The sequence below is a fragment of the Salmo salar genome, chromosome ssa04 (genome assembly GCF_905237065.1).
Source record: "Salmo salar chromosome ssa04, Ssal_v3.1, whole genome shotgun sequence".
Classification (NCBI taxonomy): Eukaryota; Metazoa; Chordata; class Actinopteri; order Salmoniformes; family Salmonidae; genus Salmo; species Salmo salar.
In genome coordinates, this window is record NC_059445.1 from 74,734,993 (window position 1) to 74,756,956 (window position 21,964).

The 21,964-nt window shown below is 41.2% G+C and overlaps 2 protein-coding genes across 3 annotated transcripts in view; both read right to left on the reverse strand.

Moving 5' to 3' along the window:
* The window catches only part of LOC106603820 (folliculin-interacting protein 1), a 66,595-nt gene extending 52,781 nt beyond the window's left edge, over window positions 1-13,814 (reverse strand). The window contains exon 1 of the mRNA XM_045716265.1: window positions 13,480-13,814. Within this exon, the coding sequence (XP_045572221.1) occupies window positions 13,480-13,568 (89 nt within the window). The 5' untranslated portion in view covers window positions 13,569-13,814. The remainder of the gene's footprint in view (window positions 1-13,479) is intronic.
* A 132-nt stretch (window positions 13,815-13,946) lies between these two features.
* Window positions 13,947-20,974, reverse strand: LOC106603828 (uncharacterized). 2 transcript variants are annotated; one of them, XM_014198004.2, is made up of 14 exons: window positions 20,874-20,974; window positions 20,394-20,532; window positions 19,925-20,015; window positions 19,672-19,726; window positions 19,554-19,590; window positions 19,294-19,386; window positions 19,052-19,177; window positions 18,735-18,774; window positions 18,593-18,627; window positions 18,370-18,458; window positions 17,945-18,241; window positions 17,768-17,829; window positions 14,213-14,328; window positions 13,947-14,100 (listed from the first exon to the last, which is right to left on the reverse strand). In XM_014198004.2, the coding sequence occupies exons 1-13, from the start codon at window positions 20,892-20,894 to the stop codon at window positions 14,316-14,318; spliced, it is 1,098 nt and encodes a 365-aa protein (XP_014053479.1). In that variant the 5' UTR covers window positions 20,895-20,974; the 3' UTR covers window positions 13,947-14,100; window positions 14,213-14,315. The 2 variants fall into 2 exon arrangements, with proteins under 2 accessions (XP_014053479.1, XP_014053478.1); XM_014198003.2 differs by having other exon boundaries at window positions 19,294-19,419.
* Window positions 20,975-21,964: the final 990 nt, after the last annotated feature.

A 21,964-nucleotide genomic window follows, 5' to 3' on the forward strand; every position in this document is an offset into this window, starting at 1 on the left:
ATCAAGCCCGAACTGTGCGATGTAGTTAGGAGTTGTAGTTTCCAACAGGCCAATATTCTACATAGTTTAGTGCAGAAAACATGGTCATTAACTACAATGAACATAATCCATTGCGCACCTACTTGTCCGGTTTGTGCGTTTCTTTAACGCCTGCTATGTTATGTTAGTGTGGGGCAGACACGGAGAGAGACAGAAGAATGCATGACCAAGAGGTATCTCTAACTGAAAATAAATGATCTAAGTGATTGATAGTAGGCACTCAGCGATCATAAAAGTATGCCTTATTTACTTTGAAGAACTACTAAAATAGTGATTTTGTCAGACAGCAGCTCTATGATGAGATGCCTTGAAATTAAATAGTCATCAAATAAAACCAATGTAATATACACAACTGAAATATTTTATTAAAGTAATATGAATAAATGATGATGAACTATTTTGCTCATTAAGGATAAACCATTTTTTAAGGACATTTATTGTAAAGGGACAGTTAGTGTCTTTGTGCCAAGGCAGACAACAGATGGTACAGCCTATGAATAAACAAGTAAGCTAACATATCCAGGGAATGCATGATTTATACACTGCTCAAAAAAATAAAGGGAACACTTAAACAACACATCCTAGATCTGAATGAAAGAAATAATCTTATTAAATACTTTTTTCTTTACATAGTTGAATGTGCCGGCAACAAAATCACACAAAAATAATCAATGGAAATCCAATTTATCAACCCATGGAGGTCTGGATTTGGAGTCACACTCAAAATTAAAGTGGAAAACCACACTACAGGCTGATCCAACTTTGATGTAATGTCCTTAAAACAAGTCAAAATGAGGCTCAGTAGTGTGTGTGGCCTCCACGTGCCTGTATGACCTCCCTACAACGCCTGGGCATGCTCCTGATGAGGTGGCGGATGGTCTCCTGAGGGATCTCCTCCCTGACCTGGACTAAAGCATCCGCCAACTCCTGGACAGTCTGTGGTGCAACGTGGCGTTGGTGGATGGAGCGAGACATGATGTCCCAAAAGTGCTCAATTGGATTCAGGTCTGGGGAACGGGCGGGCCAGTCCATAGCATCAATGCCTTCCTCTTGCAGGAACTGCTGACACACTCCAGCCACATGAGGTCTAGCATTGTCTTGCATTAGGAGGAACCCAGGGCCAACCGCACCAGCATATGGTCTCAGAAGGGGTCTGAGGATCTCATCTCGGTACCTAATGGCAGTCAGGCTACCTCTGGCGAGCACATGGAGGGCTGTGCGGCCCCCCAAAGAAATGCCACCCCACACCATGACTGACCCACCGCCAAACCGGTCATGCTGGAGGATGTTGCAGGCAGCAGAACGTTCTCCACGGCGTCTCCAGACTCTGTCACGTCTGTCACGTGTTCAGTGTGAACCTGCTTTCATCTGTGAAGAGCACAGGGCGCCAGTGGCGAATTTACCAATCTTGGTTTTCACTGGCAAATGCCAAACATCCTGCACGGTGTTGGGCTGTAAGCACAACCCCCACCTGTGGACGTCGGGCACTCATACCACCCTCATGGAGTCTGTTTCTGACCGTTTGAGCAGACACATGCACATTTGTGGCCTGCTGGAGGTCATTTTGCAGGGCTCTGGCAGTGCTCCTCCTGCTCCTCCTTGCACAAAGGCGGAGGTAGCGGTCCTGCTGCTGGGTTGTTGCCCTCCTACGGCCTCCTCCACGTCTCCTGATGTACTGGCCTGTCTCCTGGTAGCGCCTCCATGCTCTGGACACTACGCTGACAGACACAGCAAACCTTCTTGCCACAGCTCGCATTGATGTGCCATCCTGGATGAGCTGCACTATCTGAGCCACTTGTGTGGGTTGTAGACTCCGTCTCATGCTACCACTAGAGTGAAAGCACCGCCAGCATTCAAAAGTGACCAAAACATCAGCCAGGAAGCATAGGAACTGAGAAGTGGCCTGTGGTCTCCACCTGCAGAACCACTCCTTTATTGGGGGTGTCTTGCTTATTGCCTATAATTTCCACCTGTTGTCTATTCCATTTGAACAACAGCATGTGAAATGTATTGTCAATCAGTGTTGCTTCCTAAGTGGACAGTTTGATTTCACAGAAGTGTGATTGACTTGGAGTTACATTGTGTTGTTTAAGTGTACCCTTTATTTTTTTGAGCAGTATATTTTGATGTGCAACCTGTCAAAATAGGATCCAGAATGATCAGATTTATTTCTGACTCTCCAGAGATGAATTTGCCGACATCTTTGTGCATAGGCCTATTGGCCTAGGCATTTAACTTCTGTCAAACTCATTCCATGAGTGTCTGCAGGTTTTCACTCCTCCTTTGAACTTGATTGATGAATTAAGGTCACTGATTAGTAAGGAACTCCCCTCACCTAGTTGTCTAGGTCTGAATTGAAAGGAAAAAACAAAAACCAGCAGACACTAGGCCTTCCATGGAATGAGTTTGAAACCCCTGCCCTACAAGGGCTGAAGGAGCCTGCTGGTTTTCCGTTTTACCCAGTAACTAAAACCGTCTTTGTCCCGCAATTGCATAAAAAAAAAAGTTTTATCTGCAAAAGTCAAGACCTAAGCAAAACAGTTCAGTAAGAAAAGGGCAATGTCGTTGTAGGTCATTTTCGGTTTATCTTCGCAGCTCTAGTTATTTTCAAGACACTAAAGACTTGTGGCGAGCAGATCAACAACATCTGCATCATTCAGGACTGTTGCTTTGTGGGAAGGTGTTAAAGTTCACAGTTATCCATTGTTATGTAAATGACAGCTGAAAAGGTACCAGTGGCCATGCCTTGGCGCTAAGTTAGAGCAGGTCCGCTGGAGCCATTGCCCATTGAGACACGGGTGCCGGCCTGCGTAGATGGAAAAGTCACTCTTTTGGGTAAAACACTGGTGTAAATCCTCATTGGAAATGCTGCATAAAAGCTCCTTTATAGTGCCCTATTTCTGACCAGGGCTCTATAGGCCCTGGTCAAAAGTAGTGCACTATAAAGGGAATAGGGTGCCATTTGGGATGGATCCAGTGTAATAGCACACTTTCTGGTTAGATTTGATAATCCCATAAACTCAGCACTGTGTCAGTGTGCTGATGTCTAAAGATAACACCTCACACCGTCTATGATATGGGACTCTCTCCTAAGTAGGGTAGGGCTATATTACATTCTGAGAGGCCTTTCAATTTTCATATCAGTCTATGGAGTGTAACATCAAACATGATTCATAATCTGATTCATGCTGTAATGGTCCACACCCTGCAACACTACACCAAAAGGACACTGCCAGTACCATGGCCCTATTATGCAAAAACTGTATTAGCTGTGATAAAAGTAACATAATAATTGATAATTGGCAAAGTAACAGACAGTACGTGCAAAATCAGAAAGCTTTTCGAGCATACTAGCTTAGATCCATTTAGAGACCAGTCAAAGCAAGGGCCAATAGGACTCTAGTCAAAAGTATTGCACAAGCCTATATAGGGAATATGGTGCCCTTTGGGACACAACCTCTGATTGACAATTCTGTGACACAGCGAACAGGGTTTCTGGCAAAGTTAGTATTAAAACCAAAGTTGGAATTTAGAGAGTTAGATTAAAATCAAGAAAACAAAATGCAGGTACACTTAAAAACAGGTTTTCAAAGGCTTTGGATGTGGTTTGTGAAGAAACCCTGATTGTATTGCTAACTAACATAGCACGGAAGAGTTCCAGAAATAGGCCTAATAGGCTAAACAACTGTACATTTGATAGCCTAAATCTCACACAAATAGGCTGATTAACCTCTCTTGGGTAGGGGGCAGTATTTTCACGTCCGGATAAAAAACGTACTCGATTTAAATCTGGTTATCACTCCTGCCCAGAAACTAGAATATGCATATAATTGATTAGGATAGAAAACACCCTAACGTTTCTAAAACTGTTTGAATGGTGTCTGTGAGTATAACAGAACTCATATGGCAGGCCAAAACCTGAGAAGATTCTATACAGGAAGTGCCCTCTCTGACCATTTCTTGGCCTTCTATAGCCTCTTCATGGAAAATAGAGGATCTCTGCTGTAACGTGAAATTTTCTAAGACTCCCATAGGCTCTCAGAAGGCGCCAGAACGGGGAATGATGACTCTGCAGTCCCTGGCTGAAAAACAGTAGCGCATTTGGATAGTGGTCGATCTGAGAACAATGAAACGGGCGCGTGTGCACGTGAAGAGTCCATTGTACATTTTCAGTGTTTGAACGAAAACAACGTCTCCCGGGCGGAATATTATCGCTATTTTACGAGAAAAATCGCATTAAAAATTGATTTTAAACAGCGTTTGACATGCTTCGAAGTACGGTAATGGAATATTTAGACATTTTTTGTCACGACGCGGCGCATCACCGTTCGGATAGGGACCTGAACGCACGAACAAAACAGAGGATATTTGAACATAACTATGGATTATTTTGAACCAAAACAACATTTGTGGTTGAAGTAGAAGTCCTGGGAGTGCATTCTGACAAAGAACAGCAAAGGTAATACAATTTTTCTTATAGTAATTCTGAGTTTAGTGAACGCCAAACTTGGTGGGTGTCAAATTAGCTAGCCCGTAATGGCGAGCTATCTACAAAGAATATTGCAAAATGTGCTTTTGCCGAAAATCTATTTTAAAATCTGACACCGCGATTGCATAAAGGAGTTCTGCATCTATAATTCTTAAAATAATTATGTTTTTTGTGAACGTTTATCGTGAGTAATTTAGTAAATTCACCGGAAGTTTTTGGTATGTTTGCTAGTTCTGAACGTCACATTCTAATGTAAAAAGCTGGTTTTTGATATAAATATGAACTTGATTGAACAAAACATGCATGTATTGTATAACATAATGTCCTAGGAGTGTCATCTGATGAAGATCAAAGGTTAGTGCTGCATTTAGCTGTGGTTTTGGTTTTTGTGACATTATATGCTAACTTGAAAAATGGGTCTCTGATTATTTCTGGCTGGGTACTCTGCTGACATAATCTAATGTTTTGCTTTCGTTGTAAAGCCTTTTTGAAATCGGACAGTGTGGTTAGATTAACGAGAGTCTTGTCTTTAGAATGGTGTAAAATAGTCGTATGTTTGAGAAATTGAAGATATAGCATTTTTAAGGTTTTTGAATATCGCGCCACTCGATTCCACTGGCTGTTGACTAGGTGGGACGATTTCGTCCCACATACCCGAGAGAGGTTAATAGGCTAGTCTTTTAATTAAAGGGGCAGTATGCAGTTGAAACAAAGTGTCTCCCCTCCTGTTTTAGTAAAGTTAGTAAGGCTGACCCCAATTAGTCGACTGGTCAATTGTTTGGTCGTTATGCTTTTGGTCGACCAAGATTTATTTATTTTGTGTTACTGGTCAACTAAAACACACACACACACACATACACACATACACACACACACACACACACACAGTACCACTCAAAAGTTTTAGAACACCTACTTAAGGGTTTTTCTTTAATTTGACTATTATATTTGTAGAATAATAGTGAAGACATCAAAACTATGAAATAACATATGGAATCATGCAGTAACTAAAAAAGAAACAAATCAACATATTTTAGATTCTTCAAAGTAGCCACCCTTTGCCTTGATGACAGCTTTGCACACTCTTGGAACTCTGTCAACCAGCTTCACCTGGAATGCTTTTACAACAGCCTTGAAGGAGTTCCCACATTTGCTGAGCACTTGCTGGCTGCTTTTCCTTCACTCTGCGTTCCAACTCATCCCAAACCATCTCAATTGGGTTGAGGTGGGGTGATTGTGGAGGCCAGGTCATCTGATGCAGCACTCCATCACTCTCCTTCTTGGTCAAATAGCTCTTACACAGCCTGGAGGTGTGCTGGGTCATTGTCCTGTTGAAAACCAAATGATAGTCCCACTAAACGCAAACCTGATGGGACGGCGTATCGCTGCAGAATGCTGTGGTAGCCATGCTGTATAAGTGTGCCCTTGACTTCTAAATAATCACCAACAGGGTCACCAGCAAAGCACCATCACACTTCCTCCTCCATGCTTCATGGTGGGAACCACACATGCAGAGATCATCCATTTACCTACTCTGCATCTCACAAAGACACGGCGGTTAAACCAAAAATCGCTAATTTGGTCTCATCAGACCAAAGGAAAGATTTCCACAGGTCTAATGTCCATTGCTTTTGTTTCTTATTGGTGTCCTTTAGTAGTGGTTTCTTTGCAGCAATTTGACCATGAAGGCCTGATTCACACAGTCTCTGAACAGTTGATGTTTGTATTTATTTGGGCTGCAATCTGAGGTACAGTTAACTCTAATGAACTTATCCTCTGCAGCAGAGGTAACTCTGGGTCTTCCTTTCCTGTTGCGGTCCTCACAAGAGCCAGTTCCATCATAGCGCTTGATGGTTTTTGCGACTGCACTTGAAGAAACTTTCCATATTGACTGACCTTCATGTCTTAAAGTAATGATGGACTGTCATTTCTCTTTGCTTATTTCAGCTTTTCTTGACATAATATGGACTTGGTCTTTTAACAAATAGGGCCATCTTCTGTATACCACCAACATAACTGATTGGCTCAAAAAAAAGAAATTCCACAAATTAACTCTTAACAAGGCACACCTGTTAATTGAAATGCATTCCAGGTGACTACCTCGTGAAGCTGGTTGAGCAAATGCCAAGAGTGTGCAAAGCTGTCATCAAGGCAAAGGGTGGCTATTTGAAGAATCTCAAATATAAAATACATTTTGATTTGTTTAACACTTTTTTGGTTACTACATATGTGTTATTTCATAGTTTTGATGTCTTCACTATTCCTCTACAATGTAGAAAATAGTAAAAATAAAGAAAAACCCTGGAATGATTAGGTGTCCAAACCTTTGACTGGTTCACTCAGCGTGAAAGGTGAAAAATGTCATGCTCTGATCCAGTGGAAACATAAAATAGGCAGACCTGATTACTTCTTATCAGTGCTTGACTTGGACTGAAATGTGTTCCGGTACTCATTTTGGGTGCTGGTACTGTTTCTATTTAGATGCAGGCGCACCAGAACACTTTTGAACTAATATACTTTAAAAAGGAACAGGAGCTCAAGCAGTAGAACATTTGAGGTGCCGGTACTCAGCTCCGGTGAGCTCCTGCCCAAGTCAAGCACATCTTCTTATCCCTTGCGCAAATAGCCTACAGCTGTGTCTGTCCTGAGCTCGGGAAACTGTGGGCCCAGAATATTTTATACAATGTTGCTAGCAAAGCACAAGCTTTGGCTGGACCCAAGTTAATAGTTGATACAACGTTACAAGTTCGTTGCAGACAGGCCATGTGTAGCCAATGTGATTTATAGGATATTTATTTTTAAAAATCAGGATATTTTCTAACTGCAGGCTGCAATGTTTTTATTTGTTGGCTTTATGTAGGCTATTTTTTACATAGTTGGCAATAGAAGTAATTTTTTTAGGTTTGTATCATTTTCATTTAGATAGAATTTTGATTAACCACATGACAATGATTCTGAGATATAACATTATTATAAATGCAACTTTCACGAAAATGTGCATATGAAAACCATAAGTGGAACGCAGATCGGTAGAAATAAGATAAATTGCCATTCCGCATGAGAAAGGTTACTGGCAACTTCAGGAGAGTAATGGTAGAATCTGCGAAAGTTAGCAGGAGAATAGTTGGGTCTAGACTAGGTCTACCGATTATGATTTTTCAACGCAGATACCGATAATCGGAGGACCAAAAAAAGCCGATACCGATAAATCGGACGAGTTTGGGATTTTATTTATTTATTTGTAATAATGACGATTACAACAATACTGAATGAACACTTATTTTAACTTAATATAATACATCAATAAAATCAATTTAGCCTCAAATTAATAATGAAACCTGTTCAATTTGGTTTAAACAATGCAAAAACAAAGTGTTGGAGAAGAAAGTAAAAGTGTAATATGTGCCATGTAAACAAGCTAATGTTTAAGTTCCTTGCTCAGAACATATGAAAGCTGGTGGTTCCTTTTAACATGAGTCTTCAATATCCCATGTAAGAAGTTTTAGGTTGTAATTATTATAGGAATTATAGGACCATTTCTCTCTATACCACTTGTATTTCATATACCTTATTGGATGTTCTTATAGGCACTTTAGTATTGCCAGTGTAACAGTATACCTTCCGTCCCTCTCCTCGCTCCTACCTGGGCTCAAACCAGGAACACATCGACAACAGCCACCCTCGAAGCATCGTTATCCATCGCTGCACAAAAGCTGCAGCCCTTGCAGAGCAAGGGGAACAACTACTTCAAGGTCTCAGAGCGAGTGACGTCACTGATTGAAACGCTATTAGCACGCACCACGCTAACTAGCTAGCCATTTCACATCGGTTACACCAGCCTAATCTCGGGAGTTGATAGGCTTGAAGTCATAAACAGCTCAATGTTTGAAGCACAGCGAAGAGCTGCTGGCAAACGCACGAGAGTGCTGTTTGAATGAATGCTTACGAGCCTGCTGCTGCCTACCACTGCTCAGTCAGACTGCTCTATCAAATATCAAATTATAGACTTAATTACAATAAACACAGAAATACGAGCCTTAGGTCATTGATATGGTCAAATCCAAAAACTATCATTTCGAAAACAAAAGGTTTATTCTTTCAGTGAAATACGGAACCGTTCCGTATTTTATCTAACGGGTGGCATCCATAAGTCTAAATATTCCTGTAACATTGCACAACCTTCAATGTTATGTCATAATTATGTAAAATTCTGGCAAATTAGTTTGCAACGAGCCAGGCAGCCCAAACTGTTGCATATACAGTGGGGGGGGGAAAGTATTTGATCCCCTGCTGATTTTGTACGTTTGCCCACTTACAAAGAAATGATCAGTCTATAATTTTAATGGTAGGTTTATATGAACAGTGAGAGACAGAATAACAACAAAAAAATCCTGAAAAGCACGTGTTAAAAATTTTATACAATTGATTCCATTTTAATGAGGGAAATAAGTATTTGACCCCTCTGCAAAACATGACTTAGTACTTGGTGGCAAAACCCTTGTTGGCAATCACAGAGGTCAGACGTTTCTTGAAGTTGGCCACCAGGTTTGCACACATCTCAGGAGGGATTTTGTCCCACTCCTCTTTGCAGATCTTCTCCAAGTCATTAACGTTTCGAGGCTGACGTTTGGCAACTCGAACCTTCAGCTCCCTCCACAGATTTTCTATGGGATTAAGGTCTGGAGACTGGCTAGGCCACTCCAGGACCTTAATGTGCTTCTTCTTGAGCCACTCCTTTGTTGCCTTGGCCGTGTGTTTTGGGTCATTGTCATGCTGGAATACCCATCCACGACCCATTTTCAATGCCCTGGCTGAGGGAAGGAGGGTCTCACCCAAGATTTGACAGTACATGGCCCCGTCAAATGATGCGGTGAAGTTGTCCTGTCCCCTTAGCAGAAAAACACCCCGAAAGCATAATGTTTCCACCTCCATGTTTGACGGTGGAGATGGTGTTCTTGGGGTCATAGGCAGCATTCCTCCTCCTCCAAACACGGCGAGTTGATGCCAAAGAGCTCCATTTTGGTCTCATCTGACCGCAACACTTTCACCCAGTTGTCCTCTGAATCATTCAGATGTTCATTGGCAAACTTCAGACGGGCATGTATATGTATTCTTGAGCAGGGGGACCTTGCGGGCGCTGCAGGATTTCAGTCCTTCACGGCGTAGTGTGTTACCAATTGTTTTCTTGGTGACAATGGTCCCAGCTGCCTTGAGATCATTGACAAGATCCTCCCGTGTAGTTCTGGGCTGATTCCTCACCGTTCTCATGATCATTGCAACTCCACGAGGTGAGATCTTGCATGGAGCCCCAGGCCGAAGGATATTGACAGTTCTTTTGTGTTTCTTCCATTTGCGAATAATCGCACCAACTGTTGTCACCTTCTCACCAAGATGCTTGGCGATGGTCTTGTAGCCCATTCTAGCCTTGTGTAGGTCTACAATCTTGTCCCTGACATCCTTGGAGAGCTCTTTGGTCTTTGCCATGGTGGAGAGTTTGGAATCTGATTGATTGATTGCTTCTGTTGACATGTGTCTTTTTTACAGGTAACAAGCTGCGGTTAGGAGCACTCCCTTTAAGAGTGTGCTCCTAATCTCAGCTCGTTACCTGTATAAAAGACACCTGGGAGCCAGAAATATTTCTGATTGAGAGGGGGTCAAATACTTATTTCCCTCATTAAAATGCAAATCAATTTATAACATTTCTGACATGTGTTTTTCTGGAAATGTTTGTTGTTATTCTGTCTCTCACTGTTCAAATAAACCTACCATTAAAATGATAGACTGATCCTTTCTTTATCAGTGGGCAAATGTACAAAATTAGCAGGGGATCAAATACTTTTTCCTCCCACTGTACCCTGACTCTGCGTGCAATGAATGTAAGAGAAGTGACAATTTCCCTAGTTTAATATTGCCTGCTAACCTGGATTTCTTTTAACTAAATATGCAGGTTTAAAAAAAATATACTTGTGTATTGATTTTATTAAGAAAGGCGTTGATGTTTATGGTTAGGTACACATTGGTGCAACGACAATGCTTTTTTCACGAATGCGCTTGTTAAATCACCCATTTGGGGAAGTAGGCTATGATTCAATGATAAATTAACAGGCACCGCATCGATTATATGCAACGCAGGACAAGCCAGATAAACTAGTAATATCAACCATGTGTAGTTAACTAGTGATTATGTTAAGATTGTTTTTTATAAAGATACGTTTAATGCTAGCTAGCACCTTACTGCACTCACATACCAGGTAGTCAGCCTGCCACGCAGTCTCCTCATGGAGTGCAATGTAATCGGCCATGATCGGTGTCCAAAAATGCCGATTACCGATTGTTATGAAAACAAGAAATCGGCAATTCCGATTAATCGGTCGACCTCTAGTCTAGACCTCTTGCGCCCCCTTGAGGCATTTGTCTTATTTCATACCGTAAGCTTAAAGCATCAGACAAGCTCAATGCATATAGTTGATTTCGAGAGCGAGGGAGAGAGAGCGAGAGATTTTGACTGAACAATTGGTCAAAAGAACAGACAACTTTTGGGTGTCTGTTCAGTCCATTGTTGACACAATCCCAAAATGTTTTGCTTGTCAGCAATCAAGTTTTCATGATATGTAACTTTAAAAATACAGAAATCCTCACGATGCAATTTGCATCATATGACAAAACGCAGCATCATATTATGCAAAATGCAAAGTACGGGATGACTTCTGTATTTTGAAAGTTACATATCTTGAAACTTGCTGACAAGCAAAACATTTTGGGATTGTGTCAACAATGGACTAATGAAATTAATACCAAAACATTGGATGGAGTTTTCCATTAAGGGATGGGGCTGGAGAAAAAAGATATCTTTACCATGACTGCTGTTCTGAGAACGCCGGGCCACTTAAAATAGCCGGTATAGGAAGAACATGTCGACAAGCTGTCTTACAGACCACTGGCCTGCCTGCTGAGATGCAACACACTCACTAGCCAAACTCATATAATTATTATTATTTTTTTTAATACAAGGTAGCCAAACCATCACTCAAAACAGGGGAAGGCGGACATTGGGAGTAAAAAAGCAATAACTTTCCCACATCTAACTTGGCAGTTACTTTTATAGATTGTGAATGACTGGGGAATACAGACATGTGATACTCTGGCAGACATTATGATTGATGATCCCTCACATGACACACACTGTTTTGAAACTATGTGCAGAGGGCCAGGAGAAGGAACTTGAGCATAGATTTCTCCTCTCTCAACCCATTTCACTACTACAGCTAAAGGCTTAATAGACAAACAGAAATGATTGAAAATATCAGTTTAAGCATTTCTGATCTACAGAGAACTGGCTGGGGAAGGAGCAGTGTGTTAAGTCCACACTTCAGGAAGGACATTTGTTTGCTCCCCTGCCTGCCCCTGTTGCAAACAAAGCCCCTGGGTGGGATCTCTTAGCAATGTACAGTATGCTGCTCTTGGGTCACTCATAGCCAAGGAAATATGAGCGCTGTTTAGGTTTTCCTCAGAGGGTCAGCCAACCTGCTGCCCTGCCTGGTATTCTTAGGGAGGGACAGTGCATTGATGTGGCAGTGCTGTTCCAGGCCCAGTCCAACAGAGACTCCTTAACATGAACTTTTCCTTACTTGTCTCAGATTGATATGACTATGGGTTTAGAGAAGAGCCGTTGATAAGTAGGCGGCACAGTGACATCTCTATCCCAGCATGTTTGCGCCCTCACAAACTGCTCCAGATGAGAAGTTTGCTCAGAACGGTAATTCAAAACATCTTAATGCTCAATCACAGGTGTCAGTATCTGAGTAGTGTCACTGTCAGATAAGCAAATTAATTCAATTAGACACCAAAGTGTTGCTTCTTCAGACCTGTGCCTGAGTGAGTGTTACAGTGAACTCCTGTCTGTCAGTCCTGCATGTCTGATAAACGAAGCCTGTGTGCCAAATAAATGTACTGTCATGTGGGCCAGAAAGGGAATAGTAAGCCATGCCACAATTGAAGCCAAAGAGCGAAATTCACTATGCTCCATTTATCTCAGACAACATATATTTCTGGCTGTAGAATGTTGTTGACACATATGTGAGGGGACTTAGCATCGGGGGTCTCATGAGTGACAAATAGAATCCAACTGACATTTTTCTTGACATTTAAATTATAGGCCTATAATTCAAACATTAAATATTTTAGCATGACATCCCAAAAATGACATGGCAGTATTTAAGAATTTATAAAAAAGAATTTCCCAATGCGCAGTAACAGAAGGTCAATGTCACCAATGCTTAGTCATTTCATGGTAATCAGAGAAAGTATAGCAAGTCCAGTATTTACAGAGCCTTCACAGCGCATCCGTTTACCAGACATCTAGTTGTCAGAGGCCCATTGAACAGTCACGTGCACCGTTGCACGTACAGAGCTACTGTGCCTGCGACTGGGTACAGTAACATGCATGCACGTTATACTTGGCACCAAGTGATGATAATAATCTTGAATTGTAGCTTGCTAGTTATGCATTCTTGTTGTTTGTGTACACTTATATTAAACATAATTCCGAAAATGTATTTCACTGTAAGTAAACGCGACAGACACCCTATCCAGCACAACACAAAATATTAACATCATTAACTTCAAGTAATTTCCAACAAAACAGCGGAAGCATTGCCATATTTTCTACAAAAACCCAGTCTTTCTCAAGCGATTTCACGATGTGATTGGCGTGGGTTAGCTAACTTAATTAACTAGCAGGTGGCAATTATTAAGGTCATCTTACAGCAGTTATCAGAATGGTAGGTGGCTAAAACACGTTGCATGTTAAGGATTGCATAACTGTATCTTAATACCTAATACTCGGGACAACTTCTGCTCACCACTTGCACAAGAGCATGAGCTGCTCAACTAACGTTAACTAGCCAGCTAGCTATAGCTTGCAGTTTATTGTAGATAGCATGCGCACAAACCTGAACGCGGGGTCCTCTTTGTTGCATCTTGGGGGCGGCGAAAATGAATTTCTTTTATTAAAAAGTTTCTGAAAAAGAGTTGGAGGCATTTTAGAAAGTCTCGCTTTCTTCCAAATCCAAGTGCAGCCCTAGTTCCTTGAAACTAACTCCATTTGTGGCAGAGTCATATGACAGGAATTAGTCACACGAACTGCTTGGAAACCCACTACAGTTTTCTGATTGGACGACGATCCACTGCTCCTTCTCGAAAACACTTGATTGGATGATATTTTTGGCCAAGCACCACGTGGTCAAAATAATCACTCTGTTTATGTTTTGGCTGAAAGTTCGAATACAAGACACCAAATAAAAATGTACATTCAACACCTAAAACATAAATAAATAATTTGTATACATCACAGTCCAATTCTATGCCTGAAATATATGTCACATGTTTAGTCAAATAATAAGCTCAAATACAGCAGAACTGTAATTTTATCAATTTATTATGTTGATTAAATTAAAATAATTGTACATTATGTATCTACATTATCTATTACAGCAACAGAATTTCATTTTTTATTTTATTTAACCACAACAACCTGTCTGTCCATGTGAAAACCTTTAGGGATCAGAAGTGTCCTAAAAGAGAATGAATAAAATGGGCATTGTGAGATTAATACTTAGAGAAAATGGCATGTAAAATATGGTTCAAATATGAGCTTCAGACAATGTGGTTTGTTTGCTTTCTCACCGTTATTGACGACAGCTTTTACAAGTTGTGGTGGCTTTACTTCCTGGAGGACTGGAAGCGGTACACTTTGCACAGATGGTTCAGCCTTTTAACTACTGGGTACTTATATCTTTGAACTGCAGAGTGAATAAAGCACAATATTAAATAACAATGGAAAATGAACAAAAGTAACAGCAGATCAATCATACTCAACCATTACTATAAATTATAAAAACAAAACAGTATAATGTTTAATGGATAAGGCGGTAGGGATTTCTCCCGAGTAGGAAAAACTCAAGCCCGATTTACAGCTAATAACTAGAGCCAAGAGCTTTTCCTGGGGCGTATTACCTACGGAAACTGTTTGCTTCCATTTGGTTTTCAAACAGTAAACAGAGCATTTTACATGAAAATATTTGTCATTTAGCAGACACTCTTAACCAGAGCGACTTACAGTAGTGAGTGAATAAATGTTCATACTTTTTTCTGTACTGGTCCCACCATACCAACTTAGCCACACAGGAACAAAGCGAGAGTTTCTATTCAAGTATTTTGTTCAGTTTGCTTCCATTTAAGAATTGTTTTGCCACAGAATTAGCCACAGAAGGTCCGCAGGCCCGGTCACATTGGTCAGGAAAAACTCCTGGCCCTACCCATGGAAATACTTGAGAGGACGCAGTCAGAAACTTTCCGGTAAATTACCGAAAATTTTCCATGGGAAGTTAAGCCCGGGAATTTTGCTTAAATTCATCAAGAAAAGTTAGCTTATTACAAGTGAACCTTTTTAGTGGGATACACAAGGCAATTCTACGTCTTGTGGCATATTTTTGTTAACCCTAATTCAAAAGAATTGCAACCCTCTGCATTCACAGAGTGCACTCTTCCATCACATGTACAGCTGATTCTCAAGATCTTGCACACTAATGAGATGCTATTGAGCTCAGACTACTAGACTGTCTGAGCCAAGGACTACATGCTTTCTGGTAAGTTTTGATTAAAATACTGGGTGGGGTGAATATATTTTATATGACATACATGAATTTTTGTTAACTAGTAAATAGTAGCCTACAGCAAAGTGTGTTTAAATCATTTCTAACTTGTTAACAATTTCTGCTAGTTAGTTTTTGCTACCATGTGAGTTTTAGCTTGCTTGAGCCTGCTAACTGAGGAGTGTTAATTCACCTGTTTCCATACATGTTTCATTTTAAAACATTTCCTACAAAAGAGTTGTTTAATCTAACTGCTTAACTATTTATCTGTACATGGAATTGTATTTGTTTTACTAATCTTTACAGGAAAATGCCACGGGCACTATCTGATGTGTGAAGACACTTCACTGCAACTAATGTAGAAGGAAAAGCTGTGTACATTTGCAAATACTGTGCCAAATCATATGTGAAGAATGCAACAAAGATGCAGAATCATCTAGCCAAGTGCATAAAGTTCCCTCAGCTCTCACAACAAGCAAGCTCTGACAAAAGTCCCTCTTCTTCTATTTGAGGTGAAAATGATGAATCAGACACCTTATAGATAGCAAGTTCCTCCTGGAATCAGACACTTTTTTTTATTCAATGGAGGAACAGAGTCAGATAAATGCTGATGAATGTCTTGCTCGAGCTGTGTATGCAACTGGTTCAACTCTGATGCTCACAGGCAAATTGTATTGGAAGAGATTTCTGAATGTTCTTTTCCCAGCATACACCCCTTCAACCAGACATGCTTTATCTACTCATTTGCTGGATGCAGAGTTTAACAGAGTTCAAGTGAAGGTCAAGCAAATTATTGAGAAAGCAGATTGTATTGCAATCATCTCTGATGGGTGGTCGAATGTTAGTGGGCAAGGAATAATTAACTACATCTCCACCCCTCAACCAGTATTCTACAAGAGCACAGACAAGGGACAACAGACACACCGGTCTCTACATTGAAGATGAGCTGAAGGCAGTCATCAATGACCTTGGACCACAGAAGGTATTTGCACTGGTGACAGACAATGATGCGAACATGAAGGCTGCTTTGTCTAAAGTGGAGGAGTCCTACCCTCACATCACACCCATTGGCTATGCTGCTCATGGATTGAATCTGCTCCTCAAGGACATAATGGCACTGGAAACAATGGATACACTACAATAGAGCCAAGGGTCATCAAGTTATAGCAGCTATCTACCTCACCAAGCAAAGTGAGAAGAATAAGAGCACCACATTGAAGCTGCCCAGCAACACCTGTTGGGGTGGTGTTGTCGTCATGTTTGACAGTCTCCTGGAGGGGAGGAGTCTCTCCAAGAAATGACCATATCAGTCTGCTGATATGGACAGCCCCATCAAGAGCATCATCCTGGATGTTGTATTTTGGGAGAGAGTGGTAAGCAGCCTGAAACCTATAGCAGTAGCCATTGCACGAATTGAGGGAGACAATGCCATCCTGTCTGATGTTCAGACTCTGCTTGCAGATGTAAGAGAAGAAATCCATACTGCCCTGCCCACTTCACTGTTGCTCCAAGCAGAGGAAACTGCAGTTCTGAAATGCATCAAAAAGCGTGATGACTTCTGCCTGAAGCCCTTACACACCGCAGCGCACATGTTTGACCCCAAGTATGCTGACAAGAACATCCTGTCTGGTGCAGAGAACAACAAGGCCTATGGTGTCATCACTACCGTGTCTCGCCACCTTGGCCTGGATGAGGACAAGGTTCTTGGCAGTCTGGCAAAGTACACTTCCAAGCAAGGGCTTTGGGATGGAGATGCAATATGGCAGTCGTGCCAACATATCTCATTAGCCACCTGGTGGAAGTGACTTTGTAGATCTCAGGCTCTTTCCCCTGTTGCCTCCATCATCCTCCAAATCCCACCAACATCAGCCACCTCAGAGCGCAACTGGTCCTTGTTTGGGAACACACACACACCAAAGCACACAACAGGCTGACCAATACACGGGTTGAAAAATTGGTGGCCACCCGGGCAAATTTGAGCCTTTTTGAGCCCGACAACGAGCCATCTTCAACAAATTTGGAAAGTGACAGAGAAGATGAGGCCTCAAAGTCTGATGTTCAAGAGGTGGACATTGAGGAGGTCCAGCGAGAAAACATGGAAGACAACCAAAGCTTTAGTTTCTAGACTCATTTTACAGATGTGTTAAATGTTTTTGGGAGATGCGATGGATCATTGGGGATAATTCAATATTCCCTTTTGTTGTTCAGTGAAATCATCCCATGTGAAGAGTCAACTCATTTAATTAAAGTTCAATTCATAACTAAATAGTTGTTTTTTTTTCTATTGGAAGGATTAATCATTTGCAATTATGTCTACTTTTGATAAGGTAAAAGGTTTGTTTCTTTCTCCATATGATATGGTAAATATATCCAATGCAAAAAACATTACATTTAAATGGTATTAATATGCATACATTTCCATTATTTCCCATTAATACCCATATATTCCCACGGGAGTTTCCACCTCTGAATATACCCCAAAATGTGCAACCCTAGTAATGACATTTCTGCAAGACATTTTTATCCTAGGAACCAACCATTTTACTAATATCTGCAGGACTTCATCCTATGTAGAAATTGTGCTTACCAAACATTACCCTCATCTTCAAATGCATCTGTCGAACGCCCACCAACATTGGCGAATATACTCTGGTGACGAAAAATACCAGGACATGGTCAGTCAAACAACATACTATGAGAGCAAATTCTTGATACATGGCATCTGCAATCATCCAAAGACTGACCATTCAGAGAGGATGCTTACCCTCACGGAGGAGTACCTCTTCCTCAACTTTTGAAAGAAGGTGTTTCTTTCTTTCTCGTCTGCAAAGTCAAAGAACTTGGCTTGCTCTGGTGAGTGATGTGTGGGTCTTTTCAGGACTTGAGGGACTACTTCAGGGGCAGCAGTCTCTCTGTTGTCTACTGTGTCTCTGGTCCTCTCACTGACCGTGTGGTCACTGACAGGCTCCACATTGTTCACTACCATCTTCTCAGTGGTAACAGAGTCACTAAATTTGACTCTCTTCCTGCATTTGATCTTCCTGGGTCTAATCGTCACTGGCTGTGAGAGGAGGACTTCATTACTAACTGACATTCTTACACTTGCAGATGAGCCACAGTTTCTCTTTACATGCCACTTGTAGCTCAGATAGAATCTGAGAAATACAAGACAGGTGAGCGTTTTCATACCCTTTGTGTTTTCTTGGGGACTGAGGGCACAGTTACTCCTCCAGCTAGGGGTGTGCTTTCAACTGACACATAGGCATTGAACAGCTTGTCTACAAATACATGGAAAATAAATCATCAGTTCTATTTGCATTCACCTGCTTTTGTTCGGGTTTTTTTTCTTCAAAAAATAAAAAAGTAATTACTATTAGTTATTTAAAAATAATGATAAAATATAAGCAAATACCTGAATATGTACTTCTAATGGGTAGCGCTAAACGTCTGTAAACAAATAAAGGCTCTTTGTTAGAATATAAATGACTATTCATTCTATGAAAAATAAAATTTCACATCTTATACAAAGAGAAGGGCCATTCAATCAAATTGACCTTTTTTCCTGATCTTTTTCATCATTCATTTGGGAAATGTCTGCAAAGAAAAAAAATTACATTTTGCGCAGATAAGGAAGCATGGAATACTAAACCTCTCCAAGGTTGACAAGGTTTCAGGTTCCTTAAAATAAACATTTTTTAAAAAAGAATTACAAAAACTTGGGTTATGTCCCAAAAGGCACCATTTTCCCAAGATCGGTCTCTGGTCAAAAGTAGTGCACTAGGTGCGCAGGTCAAAACAGTAGTCTATAAAGTCAATAGGGTGCCATTTGGGGTAACATCCTGTATGTCCAGTATTGTGCTGTATCGCTTACCAATGATGGAGGACAGGTTAGGAGGCTGCTGCATGTGGATGTCCTCAGCATGGCTGACATCTAGGAGAGTGGAGTTCTTTACATTCAGGTCCAACATCTCCTCACTGGGGAAGGCCACTATCTCTTCTAAACCGCAAAAAAAGATGGATTGAAAAATCCCTGTCACTCAACTTCTTATGGCATGGGCTGTCAGCCAGGTCTTATTACAGTGCCTGCTGAGTCCTAGACCAACACACACACACCATAGACTTTCTCTCTGCGGAACTGCTCAGGTGAAGGCAGACTGCTGGAGCTAGTATCGCTGGAGATGTCAGCAGAGTCAGTCTCATCACAATCCGACAGGAGGGAGGAAACACCCACTTGTGAATCTGCACATAGAAAAAATATTACTTTCAATAGTAAACTTTGACCCATTTGCAATTACCAATCCAAAACATGAAGGACCAAAGTGAGCATGGGTTTATCCATTAACTGACAAAAAAAAACATGTTCCTAACTCAACTTGAACCGTCTTCTGTGCTATAATGTATTGTGCTCTCCTGAAAAGAGAAAATGGAGAGTGATAAGTTAGTCGAGTGAATCAGAGGAGATACAAACTGGTTTAAAGACTTTTCACTCACAGTTCCATTTGATTCCAGTATTCTGTTCATCCAGGGAGCAGTTGACGAGACAGATCTGTTGAGGCACACATAATGGGATGTACTAGGAATGAGCAGTCACGTTAATGCTAGCTACAAATCTTATCTGTCTGCATCCCAAATGGCACCCCATGGCACTGGTCAAACGTAGTTCTCTAAATGGGTAATAGGTTACCAATTGGGACTCAAACCTTATCTGATTGTTATAAATTGTTTAACAGATGAAGCAGCTCACCTGTGATCAGTGCATGTTGACTCATTTATGGGTGACAGAACATGGCCTTTTGGCCGTGCGCAGAGGGGTTTAGGGAAGAGTCGCTTCAGTTCTGAAATTTAAACAAAAGACTTGATCAGTTTGCCTGGTATCCAGACCAATTTGCTTCTGCCAGGCAAGTGATCAGCAACCATAGTAGTCAAACCTAATGATTGGCTATGAGCAAGACTTAACTTCCTCAGCAAGGTAAAACCTCTGCTTGGGAATGAGTATACTACTGGGCTTGTTTAACTTTTTTGTCCACCAGTTGTGCTGCATGTAAATCCGTGTGTAGTTGGTTGTCAGAAACTGTTTTTGTAATACTTTATAGATGGCTACATCTTATCTGAGTATGAAGATACCACTTGAAGAAATCTGGGGAGAGATGGCCTTCAGGACAGGTATAATCATAGTAGCTCATACTGTCATTGAAAGGAATCCCATTTCTTACTGCCTCTTGTGAAACCTGACTTCAAAGGCGTATCGCCACTCTGCCTTCTGGAGCTGCTGCTGAGCATTCCTTCTCGTCTTGTGATGGTGTCGTCACTCCGACATTTTGAACGAACCATTCCAACAAAAACACGATTATTCTTTGGAGAAAAGTTACAGTTGAATCAAAACACGAGTACGAGGCACATTGATGCATTTACATCCACTTAATATGAAGTCATGGTGAGAATGAACTTTCAACTTGAACGTGTTTGAGTGTCGCGATAATGACGCCTGCTAAGTTAGCTACAGTAGCTAGCTAACGGTAGCCAACGTTTGTTATTACTTTTTTGGCCAGGCAGGTGTTTCACTTGTTAGATTAAAGTATAAAGCCAGCAAACCAACGAATCAGAAAGATAGTTTGAACAGACAATTATTCATTTAATTATTAAACGTTGTCATTGGCCATAGCTAGTTTTATTTTTATTTTTAAATCACAAACCTCCGTAGACCTCTGGATCATCAGCAACTGCTTCTTCTGGGGTATTACGGCGGTCCGCAAACAAGTATTATCGGTGCATGGCGCCACCTACTGTATTGGCTGTGTATCAGCCTACTATTCTGTAGTATGAATTATTTACATTTTGTGAAAAAATTGCACCCATTAAAAACTCACCACTATTCCACTAGTTTGGTCCTATCTGTTCCTACTCCAGGCCAGCAGCCTTGGAGGATGGGACACTATCTTTCAAAACATCTTGTAACTCTTCTGCAGTAATATCTCATACACCCAAATCAACAAAAGAAAATGTTGGTCACATGCACATATTTAGCAAATGTTATTGCGGGTGTAGCGAAATGCTTGTGTTCCTAGCTCCAACAATGCAGTAGTATCTAACAATTCACAACAATACACACAAATCTAAAAGTAAAAGATTGGATTCAAGAAATATATAAAAATTAGATTGAGCAATGTCGGAGTGGCATTGACTAAAATACAGTAGAATAGTATATACATATGAGATGACTAAAGTAGTATGTAAACATTATTAAAGTGACTAGCGTTCCATTATTAAAGTGGCCAGTGATTCCAAGTCTATGTATATAGGGCATTAGCCTCTAAGGTACAGGGTTGTGTAACTGGGTGGAAGCCCGCTAGTCATGGCTTTTTAACAGTCTGATGGCAATGAGATAGAAGCTGTTTTTCAGTCTCTCGGTCTCAGATTTGATGCACCTGTACTGACTTCGCCTTCTGGATGATAGCGGGGTGAACAAGCCGTGGCTCGGGTGGTTGTTGTCCTTGATGATCTTTTTGGCCTTCCTGTGACAATCGGGTGCTGTAGGTGTCCTGGAGGGCAGATAGTTTGCCCCCGGTGGTGTGTTGGGCAGACCGCACCACCCTCTGGAGAGCCCTGTGGTTGCGGGCAGTGCAGTTGCTGTACCAAGCGGTGATACAGCCCGACAGGATGCTCTCAATTGTGCATCTGTAAAAGTTTGTGAGGGTTTTAGGGGCCAAGGCAAATTTATTCAGCCTCTTGAGGTTGAAGAGGCACTGTTGCGCCTTCTTCACCACACTGTCTGTGTGGTTGGACC

Bases quoted from the DNA above. Each gene is read 5' to 3' on its own strand.
- LOC106603828 (XM_014198003.2), bottom strand. From the start codon at position 20,894: ATGATCCAGAGGTCTACGGAG. The intron at 19,178-19,293 runs GTGTGTGTGTGT...TTTGCGGTTTAG, and splicing joins CCGCAGAGAGAAAGTCTATG to AAGAGATAGTGGCCTTCCCC. The intron at 18,628-18,734 runs GTCAATTTGATT...ATTTGTTTACAG, and splicing joins GAAAAAGATCAGGAAAAAAG to ACGTTTAGCGCTACCCATTA.